Source organism: Podarcis muralis, chromosome 6 (assembly GCF_964188315.1).
Source record: "Podarcis muralis chromosome 6, rPodMur119.hap1.1, whole genome shotgun sequence".
Taxonomy (NCBI): Eukaryota; Metazoa; Chordata; class Lepidosauria; order Squamata; family Lacertidae; genus Podarcis; species Podarcis muralis.
The window spans coordinates 99530834-99543212 of NC_135660.1; the positions used below are offsets into that span (position 1 = coordinate 99530834).

Sequence of the window (12379 nt, forward strand, 5' to 3'; positions counted from 1 at the left end):
AGTTAGAATATAGAAAGCTTTAGTTTAGAGCATGAATGTCGGATGTGGGTGTGAGCTCTGTTTACCAAGCCCAAGAAGGCAAACATCGGGGGGGGGGGAGGGGATGCTTCCCCCCTCCCCCGTCCTGCCCCTCCATCCTGAGTGGGCACTGTTAGAAACAGGGTGGTGGGCCAGAAGGACCTTTGTGGCACATATACTTCCAGTTTGCAGATAATCCTAGATACATGGTGAATGAATGGCGCAAGGTCAGAATGGCTTTAAGTGGGTGTGTTTCTTTTAACAAGTGGGAAATGACTGCTAGGCTAAAGTGTCCAGGCTCTTAGCTCCACCCCTTTTCATTTCTCAGCAAACAAAGTTCCAATAAGGAAGTGAAAGTGCCCTCGAAGCAGCTGGGCTCTTTGAGCTGGTTTCTTATTTTCCTAAAGCGGAACTTAAGGTGGTGGGAGTAAAACAAGGAAGCGGACACAACACTGCGGCGTTCACTGGCCACCAACAAGTGTTCCTTTCGGGGGCTGTTTGTGAAATATTATCTGAAGGTAATTATCCAAAGTATTTTATATACAGGATTTAAGATTTTTTATTTGCTTAAGCCTGAATACTGCCTGTCTTACAGGAAACTTCCTTGAACTTTCATACTGAGTAATATATGACTTTCAGCTGGGCTAGGGAAAGTAAGTCAGAACTGCCTTTCTCTCAGGAATGCAGATATTTCATAAGTGGAAAACTATTAAAGGTAAAGGGACCCCTGACCGTTAGGTCCAGTCGTGAATGACTCTGGGGTTGCGCGCTCATCACGCTCTATAGGCCGAGGGAGCCGGCGTTTGTCCGCAGACAGTTTTTCCGGGTCATGTGGCCAGCATGGCTAAGCTGCTTCTGGCGAGCCAGATCAGCGCACGGAAACACCTTTTACCTTCCCGCCGGAGCGGTACCTATTTATCTACTTGCACTTTGAAAACTATTATGTGGAAATAAAAAAAAAATCAGACTCTAGCCTCAAGCGAAACTCTGTCTCCTGGCACTTTCTGCTGGAATGGCTGCTGAATGTGTTCCATTCAGCTATTGAATTTCCGCTTGACCAGACATGGTTGAGTGTTAAACAAGTATTGTTGAAAGATCTTGGAAGGATCCTGTTTCTCTTAGGCTACCCTGAAAAAGTGCATAGCTCATGAGTATTTCGTTGCACTGAAGTTTCATGTAAAAATAATAAATTGAAATTATGTAAACTTAATTGTAATAAATCTGGAGGAGTACTGTTAGTATCGAATTAGAGACTATAAGTAGAAGCAGTGGCTGTGAGGCACTTTGTATTTCAGAAGCATCAGAGCTTTCCAAACTTTTAATGTTGGTGACACACTTTTTAGATATGCATCATTTTACAATACAGTAATTCAGTTTTACTAGCAAACCAGAGGTTAAACTAACCCCTTTCCAGCCCCATAAATGTGGGGAGCATTCCTGTGACACACCTACACACTGCAGCTGACATCTTGTTGCGACACACAGTTTGGAAAGCTCTGTTGTAAATCATTAGCAGTTGCCCTTTATGCCATTTATCTGGTTCCACAGCAGGTGTGCCAATCTGGATCTGTTACAAACAAACTGACATATCCTAAAATAAATCAGTTGCTGCATGCTGCCAGTTCCATGTTAGTTTCTAGTCAATGAAAGCAGGAAGGTGAGGACTGACTTACAAAGAACAGAGACAGGTAGTGGTTTTCTGAAATATATGGTAAGTCTGTTCTTTCTCTTACCAAGGGGCAATGATTTTTAAGACTTCTTAGAAATGATATTTTTCTTGAATAATATTGCCTCCCAAACATTTGCAGTGAAATGTTCAGGAACAACACAAACATGAGAAAACATAGCAATTTTATCTGTCTGTAGGGGTGCTTATGCTCAACACTCATTCACATGTGTATATGTGGAAATGTATATGTGTACATTCAAACCCCCAGAGCCACCCTGTAGCTAGCAGGCGAGGGGTGGGGGGGAGAGTCTGCATCCCAGAGTCTCCCAGGCTCTGCACTGAGTGGGGCTTGCCTAGCAATCAAGCCAGAGAGCTTAAAAGCTCTTTTAAGGCCAGGTATCCCCAAGTGGACCCTGTGCCAAAAGAGCTCTGAAGCGTTTTGCCTTGCTTGGGACTTGGCTTATGAAATTTCATGCAGCCCAACCAACTACATCTGGTGGAAACTGCACAAGTCAAAGTGCGTGTAAGATGAGGAATTATAGCACCTAGATAAAAGTTGTTAAATAAGGACTTATTTGATCAGAGAGCCCTTGGCATGGTGCTGGCAATGCCCCTCCCTCAGCACATACAACCCAGCTAGGGTGGGGGCCAGCCCTGCTTCCAAAGCAGTGGTGGCAGCGCTCAGCACCCTCCACCAGATCTCTAGGCACACTTCAGCAATGGAAAGGCATCTAGGTTTGACCCACATCCACAGTAACTGCCCACCAGCTTAAGTAACCCAAATTTCAGTGCCCTGTACCTAATGATTTCAGAGATAAAACATCCTACTTGGGGATGCTTGTGAACAGAAGCCAAAGTCACAGGGGCCACCTGCTGATGAAAAGTACCCAGGAAGAAGAGTGAAAGGCCCTTCGGAGACCCTGGGGTGGCCTGACAGGCCATTGGTGCTGCACCTGATCCTGAACCTGACCATGCCTAACAGAAGTAGAAGAGTAAAATAAATATGCAAAATTGCAGAATAGGAAAAGTTCATACCCTATATGGGATGAAAAGTTTGTGCTGCTTTGCAATAGAATTTTACTTATTTGAGTACAGAATACATGGAGCCTGACAAGGTGTTCAGATGATTGTCCATGCCCTTCCTCTGTGTACAAAGTCTTGCTGCTCCTCAGAGCTGGACTGAAATTTTTAGGGTGAGAAGACAGAACGAAAGAAGATTCAAATTGTTTCCTGTTTGAACTTGGCTTGCTCAGATTTCCCCCACTTTTTGTTAACGTCTCTGACTTGATTAGAGCAAAGCACTCCAGAGAAATTCCTACCTTTACTTGGTAATACCAATAAAATGGTGTTGCTGTTGTTTTACCTTTGCAGGTGCATCATGAATTTGACAAATTCTTCCAGTATGGAAGAAATCCCTTTGGAGGATGTCAATAGAACCAGCACAGAATACAGAGTGCTTATGGCTTATGCCCAGCGTCGACTGTCCGCTAGCAAATACGGGCATCTTTTAGAAAGGGAAGCGAAAGGCCAAGAGGGATCATCTCTAGGCAGAGAGAAGAGGCAAGGTAAGGAGAAGGCACATCAAGGCTCGTCTCCCAAGGACCAAGGACAGCCAACCAGAGACAGGAGGAAGAAGAAGAAGAAGAAGTCCCGTTGCAAGAACTTTCTCTTTCCTTCCTGTCTAAGGGCACAAGCTGAAGAGGATTCTGGGAAGGTGTTCAGAAGGGGTGATGCTGTAAATGGGCGTGCACTAAGCCTGCAGGCGGGTGTTGGAAGTTGTCCTGCTTTTTCACTAGAAGAGCAAGGTGGGTTTAATCCCCCCCCCCCATTTGTTAAACACTCTAATAGCATATTAGTGGCAGCTATTGCTTGGTTTTCAGCCTTGGTTTCAAAACAGTTCTGCAGGCCCCTTCCCAGAACTGCATTTCCTTAGAATTCCGTAGGTTAAGGGGATGAGCGCTAAGCCACTGCAATGGCTTAAATTTTATGAAATAAATAAATAGAAGTAACATAGCTATCAAACTATCTAAAGCAGTGGTTCCCAACCTTTTTTTTTTTTTGGCCATGCTCCACCTAAGCATCTATAAAATCCTGATGCCCGCCCCTCATGACATATAATTCTTATTATTCAAAATATGAACTCCTATTCACATGGAGTGAGCCTAAAAAGCCATTAACTTGATCTATCTCGAATTGCCCCCCTTAAAAATCAACTTGCCCCCCTGTGGGGCGTGTGCCCCACGTTGGGAACCATGGCTCTAAAGGGTTAGGGAAATCTGCTCACCTTGGCAGCCTCTCTGACCCAAGCGATGCACGTCCATTGTGAAGGGCTGGTTCTGCCTCAGGCACTGGGAACCTTTTTCAGCCTGAGGGCTACATTGCCAATGCACAGGAGACTGCATGGCAAAGGTGGGTATGGCAAGGAAGGGTACTCCGAGGAAGTATGGCACACCACAGGCATGCACACATCACACGCCTAAGCACATCACCATTCAACTTCCTATCAGAGGCAACAATCCTACGTGAGGTGGAGGGAACATTTTCAGAAGTGGGGCAGGGTCACAGGTGTCAGTCTCCCATGTCACTGGGGTTCCAAAAAGCTGTCCTCCTGGCCTCTGCGACTCAGTGGTAGATCTCATGCAGCAACTGGGAAAGGTCTTTGTTGGTGAGCTTGCTGCCAGAAGACCATCTACAGCACCGGATTGAGTGGATCAGCATTTGAGCATCTTCCTTATGGAGAATTTGAGGATTCTAAGGGTGACATGCTTGATAATTTCAAGATTGTGCAGGGTGTAAAGAAAACCAGCCAGCAAATTTGTCTCAATTTGTTTCTGAACAGGTGATTCAGACATCAATGTTGTGGTAGACAAGCTTGCTGAAATAGTTGATAATTCCACGCCATTCCCTCAAAGGACAGGATTCAAAGAACTGGAACAGACTCTGAGCCTAGAAGCAGATGGTGGGTGTGCCACCAAACCCGAAAATGAAGATGATGTTGAAAAAGGTAACCTGCTTTTCCTCAGCAGCCAAATGGCATTTCTGTAGAGTCTGCGTTTTCAAAAACTTTTTTTTCTTGAAGAAACCTTTTCCTGATTGATTTGTCTGTCAAGGAACCATTGCACACTTGCCACATAACCCCAAGATGTTGCAAAGGATTCCAGTACACATTCCTCAGCATACTGGCAAAGCCTTTTGGGTGGCGCTGTGGGTTAAACCACAGAGCCTAGGGCTTGCCGATCAGAAGGTTGGCAGTTCGAATCCCCATGACGGGGTGAGCTCCTGTTGCTCAGTCCCTGCTCCTGCCAACCTAGCAGTTCAAAAGCACGTCAAAGTGCAAGTAGATAAATAGGTACCACTCCAGTGGGAAGGTAAAAGGCGTTTCCGTGCACTGCTCTGGTTCGCCAGAAGCGGCTTAGTCATGCTGGCCACATGACCCGGAAGCTGTCTGCAGACAAACGCCAGCTCCCTCAGCCAGTAAAGCGAGGTGAGGGTGCAACCCCAGAGTCATCTGCGACTGGACTTAATGGTCAGGGGTCCCTTTACCTTTACTAAAGACTGTATGTGTGTTCAGAAAAGTAACAGACATCTGCAATGTGGCTTTTGTCTGGAAGAACCGTAACTGAAACACACCTTTAGATTTATTTAAACATATTCAAATATATAACACAGTTGTGCCCTATGGGTTAACTATCACACTGTTTCCCAGCCACCTTCAGTGATGGTCAGGATTCTCCACAAGAGGCAGCTGATAGTATGGCCAGGTAAAGGTAAAAGGTAAAGGACCCTGGACGGTTAAGTCCAGTCAAAGGCGACTATGGGGTGTGGCACTCATCTCACTTCAGGCCAAGACAACCAATGTTTGTCCACAGACAGCTTTCCAGGTCATGTGGCCAGCATGACTAAACCACTACTGGTGAACAGAGGACTGTGACGAGTCCAGAGCTCAAAGAAACACTTTTTACCATCCAGCCACAGCAGTACCTATTTATCTACTTGCACTAGTGTGCTTTCAAACTGCTAGGTTGGCAGCAGCTGGGACAGAGCAATGGGAGCTCACCCCATGGCACAGATTTGAACTGCCAGCCTTCTGATCAGCAAGCCCAAGAGTGTTTGGGACCCGTGTCCCTAGTATTGCCAGACAAGCTCTTCTGATTGAGATAATATACACAGAAGACATGGAAAAGGCATTCCATAAATACTTAAAGCTCTTGAGGCAGCTTACGAAATAATTTGTTTTAATGAATGTAAATGATTATTTTACATCCTGTGTTAAACCAGAAAATTAGCTTCTTCTTTTTTCTGTTTTACCAGATGAGAAAGAAAAGTTAATAAAAGAAATAGTTGCCTTGTTAAGAGCATCGGGAGATAAACTGCAGGAAAAGGTAACCAGTTTGAGGCTGCAATTTGTACTATGATGTTTTTTACTTGCATTGAATCTTAAACCATTTAATTGCAATTTGTACTATGATGTTTTTTACTTGCATTGAATCTTAAACCATTTAATTGCAGAACTTTCTATTTTATTATTTACAATTTTGTGAATTGCTTTTCTATAATGTTGAATGTGTAGAAAGGGGAGAAAGATATATTTTAAAGAGCAGCTGCAGGGGAAGGAAGACAAGAGAAAGCCTTTTGTGGAATTCAGATTAGGTTTGGATAATAAAATAACAGAATACAGTGGTGCCCCGCAAGACGAATGCCTCGCAAGACGAAAAACCCGCAAGACGAAAGGGTTTTCCGTTGCGGAGGCGCTTCGCAAGACGAATTTCCCTATGGGCTTGCTTCGCAAGACGAAAACGTCTTGCGAGTCTCGCCATTTCCCCCCGCTTTCCCCCCCTTTTTCAAAGCCGCTAAGCCGTTAACAGCTTTTTAACAGCTTAGCCGCTAAGCCCGCTAAGCCGCTAATAGCGCTAAATCGCTAATAGTGCTAATCCGCTTAGCCGCTAATGGGGTTGCTTCGCAAGACGAAAAAACCGCTAGACGAAGAGAATCGCAGAACGGATTCTTTTCGTCTTGCGAGGCACCTCTGTAGTAGAATTGGAAGGGATCCTGAGGATCATCTAGTCGAACCCTCTGCAATGCAAAACTCTCAACTAAAGCATCGGTGACAGATGGCCATCTAACCTCTGCTTTAAAACATCTTCCACCTTCTGAGGTAGTCCGTTCCACTGCTGAATAGCTTTTACTGTCAGAAAGTTTTTCCTAATGTTTTGTCAGAATCTACTTTCTTGTATCTGGAACCCTATGGAGAAGCAGAAAACAAGCTTACTCCATCTTCCATGTGACATCTAATTTCCTTTCAATCTCTTTTATCCAGGCCAAACATATCCAACTCCCTCAACTGTTTCTTTTAAGTCTTGGCTTCCAGACCCTTGATCATCTTGGTCACCCTCTTCTGCACACCTTCCAGCTTGCCTATATCCACTGTGGTGCCCAATTTGATCCATCATATTTGATTATATCCACATAAAATGTGTGTACATTAAGGAGGCCTCAATAATCTTTTTCCAAAGATTTATTTGGGGTTTTGGACAGCTGAAAGCACTTTTCCAGAACTACATTTACAAGTTGGCTGTAAAAAAGAAGTTGTCTCACAAATCCACACTTACTAGAGAATAGGAGAGCAATTATTTCTTATTTGTATATTTTACAAGGAAAAGCCTTCCTTGAACTTGCTGTGTTCAGAGATCGTTGTGCCTGAAATGGGACCAATACCTCTGTTTGTTCCTAATGACAAATGCCTTACATTCATTTCCAGGTTCAAAATGACAGGACTTTCTTTCAGTGTGCCTCGGAACTGATGTCCTATGGATTCTTCAGTAGAGTTGCCGATCAATTCCTAGAAGAGATACCTGCAGACTCTACAGCAGACTCTGAGGTGCAAGCACAAAGAATCAAAGTTGTTTTTGCTATTGAAGTCATAACTAGACTCACTGCTATAGACAACCATCCCATGAACACCATACTGGGCTTTGGAGCAAAATACCTCAAGGAAAACTTCAGCCCTTGGATCCATAGTCAAGGTGGATGGGTAAGAGATTTTGCTTCCTCTGCTGGCGCATCCTCCCCTTTCTAAACAATAGTTACCTGTGAACTTTCCATTGGGGCTGCTGGGCCTAGCAGCCATTCATGACAGTTGGGTGCGAATGCAGGGTACCCTGTGCTACATTTGTTCTGACATTCTGAAAGTAGAAATTATTATTTGTGCTTTTATTCCTACAAGCTTTCACTGAGCTCTCTCACTATGTTAGGATATAACTAGGTTGCAGATTAAAATTGGTTTAACAACTATACCCCTTCTTGGGGAATCTTGAAAAATGTAACCCCATTGGCTTGGAAAATTCTCAGCCAATTTACCAATTTTTTATTCCCAGTTTTCTTCAGATAGAGCTGTGGCAGTGAAACGAATATACAGTGGTACCTCAGGTTACAGACGCTTCAGGTTACAGACTCTGCTAACCCAGAAATAGTACTTTGGGTTAAGAACTTTGCTTCAGGATGAGAACAGAAATTGTGCGACTGTAGCGCAGTGGCAGCGGGAGGCCCCATTAGCTAAAGTGGTACCTCAGGTTAAGAACAGTTTCAGGTTAAGAACGGACCTCCAGAACGAATTAAGTTCTTAATCCGAGGTACCACTGTAAAACCAATAAAAGTTTGTAGTGTATCTATTGAAGACGGGCGTGGGGGGAGGGGGGATCCAAATTGGATTCTAAGTTGGTGCTTCAGATTCAAAGCTCTCTCTCTCGGTCTGCTTTAGGCAATGCTCACTTTGCCAGGGGAAACCAAAGCTTCAGAAAGCTGAGTTGCCTCTTGGGCGGTGGGGCGGGGTAACAAATGGCTATAACTTTTAAACTTTGGGGGCTGCGTTGTTTTGACTGGAGGCTATGGAGCACACTGAGGTGCAGAACAGGAGTGGGGCCAGAGATGTCTCCATGGCCAGGGCTGCCTCCTGCCACCCCGGAGGGCATGCTCTGGCCTATGGCAGCTCATGGCCCTGCTGCCCATCTTCTTCAGGACACCGCACTCCGTCTCCTGCGCAAAGGGGGAGAGTGCTTTGGATATGCCAGAGACCATTGCCAAGTGAGATGCTGCCCGCTTTCCTATCGTTGCCAGCTGCACCCTCTTAGGCCTCTACCTCTTCTTCAAAATATTATCTCACGAATACATCAGCCCTTTACTCTCCCTGAATTTTCCCAACAAACAGCACCAGCTTCTCTTCACTCAGGGCTCTGAGGAAACTAAGGAAGAGATTGTCAACCACGAGTTTGACACCGTGGATCTTGTCTGCCTGGCCATGAGTAGCATTGTTGGGAATCTGCTACCTGTTGAGAAAGCACTGGATTGCCAACAACTTCTTTGGCCTGGCCTTCCCTCCCAATTTTTATTTATTTATTATTCAGTGAATTTATATACTGCCCGGAGGTCTCAGTGGGTCTCTCAGTGGGGTGGAGCTGCTGAACTTGAACAATGTCAGCACCGGCTGCACTCTGCTTGGTGGGCTCTTCATGTATGATGCCTTCTGTGTCTTTGGCACCAACGTTATGGTGACGGTCGCAAAGTCATTTGAAGCACCCATAAAATTGGTTTCCCCCCAAGATCTGCTAGAGAAATACTTGGAGGCTGACAGCTTTGCCATGATGGGCTTGGGGGCATTGTCATCCCAATAATCTTCATTGCTTTACTGCCATGCTTTGACATCAGCCTCAAGAGGAACAAGCACACATACTTCCACACCAGTTTTGTGGCTTATACAGTGTTTTTGGGCTGGGCCTCACCATCTTCAAACATGCACAGCCAGCCCTGCTCTACCTGGTCCCAGCCTGCATTGGCTTCCCTCTCCTGGTGGCTCTGGTGAAGAGAGAAGTGGCAGAGATGTTCAGCTATGAGGAGAACTCTGCCCCCAAGGAGGTGCCAGAGGAGACCAAAGAAGGGAAGGAGGAGAAATCACTTTGGGAAGCTCAGCCAGCTGAGCTCCATCTGCTGGCCACCCCCCCCCCCATCCGCAAGTGAATTTTGTCTTTTGAAAGACAACTGGATCGTATAACAGCCATGTGTGTTTGTATGTGTGCATCTGTCTGAAGACTGGTGGGGCAGGGGGTGGAAAACAGGAGGAGGGGCCTGTTTATTGATCTTCTCTCTGCCTGTCTACTTGCCTGTCTGCAGGCCTCCTGTTCCCCTGGGGAGAAAGAGGATGGGGCAGGTGGGGGCAAGAAAGCAGCTTTGCCCCTTCCACCAACTGTCTTTTGATGCCAGCTTCCCCGACCTCTGTTCATGGTCTTGGTGGGAAGAAGAAAACGGGGGGGGGGGGGAGAGAAAGGGGGAGAGAAAGGGAGGCTTGGAGTATTGTGAATTTGCTTCACAAATTAAAACAAAACAAAAAATTATTGAAGAACTTTTAAACTTCTGTCACACCTGGATGAAATCTGTGGGCAAAGTAGCCTCTTCTGAGTGGAGCCATGTTTAAGACAAGGTACAGATAAACCTTTAAAGTTTGTTTGTTTGTTTGTTTGAAAAAGGGATTCCTCCCCTCGCCATGTTGTTGGCAATTGGCATAAACATATGGTACATCATATAGATACCTCTAGGTAAATTCCCTGCAAAATTGCAGGGGTCAATATGGATGAATAACAGTTTGAAGCTTTTAAAGTTTTCTGACTGAATTTGGCATCAGTTTTCACTGAAAGTGCTTGTGACAATTATGACAATTATGGGTGGACGTGTGTGGCAGAGGTGGGAGTTGAATATCCAGCATATACTAGTTAGGAGCTAGATCTGTCAGTCACAAAACTACAGTCCATCTTCTCCCTCCCTCTGTCTGGCATTTTCCTTTTAGGAAGCACTTGGGGCAAGGAGGAAGAGGGCTGTGCCTTTTCACTTGACTGTGTGTCTCTCCAAATCTTCAAAGTGGGTCCAAAACTTGAGAGCAGCACTGTGAGTTGCTTCAGAGAAGGCTTGATTCCCTTTTCTGATTCCCAAGAGCCCATCTGTCTGAAGCTGGTTAACGCCTTGTCCAAAGTGGATACATAGGTTGTAAGAGTCAAGTGAGCAAGGCAGAGACGCACATTAGTGTGCATACCTCCAGCAGTGTATTGAGAGTTGCTCGGCATTACCAAGGCAACTGGTACAGAGAGTGTTTTTGTCCAGGAATCAGTGTTGTTCTTCCTCCCATCTCCAGTAGCTGATCCGCCAAAAGTTTATCCCCACCACCTTCATTTTCCCAGGATGAGCTTCACCCTCTTGGCTATAAAGTACGAGCAAAGTGGAACATAGGAGGCTGCCTTACTGAGTCAGACCATTGGTCTACCTAGCTTAGCATTGTCTACACTGTCTGACAGCAGCTCTCAGGTTTCAGGAGGGATCTCTCGCAGGCTCACCTGCAATGCCCCACTGCCTCATTCTCCCTAATGGACCAGCATCCACTGCCTTCTGCTGCTTTTGCAGGCACAAGAAACAGGTTGTGTTGCAAATCTGTAGTGTGATGCATCTGGACTGATGGATCAGAAGTTGTGCATTAATTGGCATAAGTCTGTATTTGGTCTCCTTAGCACTGGGGAGAGATTCTTGCTCTGCTGTGAACCCCAAAACATACAGAATTGTATAAATCTTACTGACTTGGTTGTCTTTTCACTTCCAGGGGAAAGCTTTAGGATTACCAGACCAAGAAGAAGTAGAATGATGAAAGCCTGCATCCTTCATGAGACATCTCTTAATTTGGAACTGAGATCGGGGATGGCTGAACAATCGCCCCCCCTTAAATCAAAAGACTTAGTTGGTCTCATATTGGCACTGATAGTTCAGTGCATGTGCAATAGGAACATGCTGCTTTTGCGATGCTGGAGTACATTTTGCAAGTGACAGCAGGTTGTGGCATTTTTAGTCCTTTGGTTAACATGCTTTAATGACTCATTGTTTGGGTGGAGAAACCTCTCAGTACTTTTGTGCAAGAGACATATTTGTAGGTGTAAATGGAATGTAATCACAGTAATAAAACCTATATATATAAATGGAGATCTCAGGAGTAGGATTGATGGGTTCCGCATGGGACAGGGCTCCTGGCTTTTTAATGGGTGCTTGGAAGACAGAGATTAGTCACCTACAGTTTCTTCCATTGCTGTAGCTCAGACTCACAGATAAGTGTGTTTACACTACATTGTGTAGCATCACTGAGCCATACCACTTGAGACCTGGTGGGGTAACAGAATAATTGAAAGTTTTCCCCTGTGAAAATTCCCTTGCATTCATTTCCAATGAACCTCCTTCATTGGAGGTTATTAAGCCGAAGTCAGATGGACTTCTGTCATGGATACTTTAATTGAGATTCCTGTATTGCAGGGGGTTGGACTAGATGACCCTGGGAGTGACAGGAATAGCTTGAAGCAGAATATTGAGGCAGGACAGCCAGAAAGTAGGTGCCCAGGCAGCAGAAGAAGAAGCAGAGCTTCTCCAAGCTCAATTACTGTGATGGTTGTGGTGGCTTTCATTTTCTTCTCCTACCCCAACAATCTGAAAATGGAAAAGGAAGGGCTGGGATGCAGGAGCCTCTCTAAGGCCAATACAGCACCAGCTCAAGAGAAGCCAGAGCCTTCCACAAAGCGGCCTTTCCCAGGAAGCTGCAGGCAGTTCTAAGACCTGCTGTGTCACACGGTTGGACCTCAACCTGGCAAATGGGGAAGACTCCAGAGGAACTGTGGC

At 45.4% G+C, this 12379-nt stretch overlaps 1 protein-coding gene and 1 pseudogene across 2 annotated transcripts; both read left to right on the forward strand.

Moving 5' to 3' along the window:
• The first annotated feature begins 354 nt into the window (after positions 1 to 354).
• On the forward strand, positions 355 to 11695 carry BCL2L14 (BCL2 like 14). 2 transcript variants are annotated; one of them, XM_077930808.1, is made up of 6 exons: positions 355 to 536; positions 3059 to 3252; positions 4527 to 4691; positions 5999 to 6069; positions 7446 to 7718; positions 11322 to 11695. In XM_077930808.1, the coding sequence occupies exons 2-6, from the start codon at positions 3066 to 3068 to the stop codon at positions 11361 to 11363; spliced, it is 738 nt and encodes a 245-aa protein (XP_077786934.1). In that variant the 5' UTR covers positions 355 to 536; positions 3059 to 3065; the 3' UTR covers positions 11364 to 11695. The 2 variants fall into 2 exon arrangements, with proteins under 2 accessions (XP_077786934.1, XP_028584446.2); XM_028728613.2 differs by having other exon boundaries at positions 360 to 536; positions 3059 to 3492.
• LOC114596848 (signal peptide peptidase pseudogene) lies at positions 8162 to 10193 on the forward strand (annotated as a pseudogene).
• Positions 11696 to 12379: the final 684 nt, after the last annotated feature.

Excerpts from the sequence above, each read along its gene's own strand:
- BCL2L14 (XM_028728613.2), top strand. The coding sequence starts at position 3,066 with ATGAATTTGACAAATTCTTCCAGTATGGAAGAAATCCCTTTGGAGGAT. Across the intron at positions 6,070-7,445 it reads GAGATAAACTGCAGGAAAAG|GTTCAAAATGACAGGACTTT; the intron begins GTAACCAGTTTG and ends ATTCATTTCCAG. Across the intron at positions 7,719-11,321 it reads TCCATAGTCAAGGTGGATGG|GGGAAAGCTTTAGGATTACC; the intron begins GTAAGAGATTTT and ends TTTCACTTCCAG.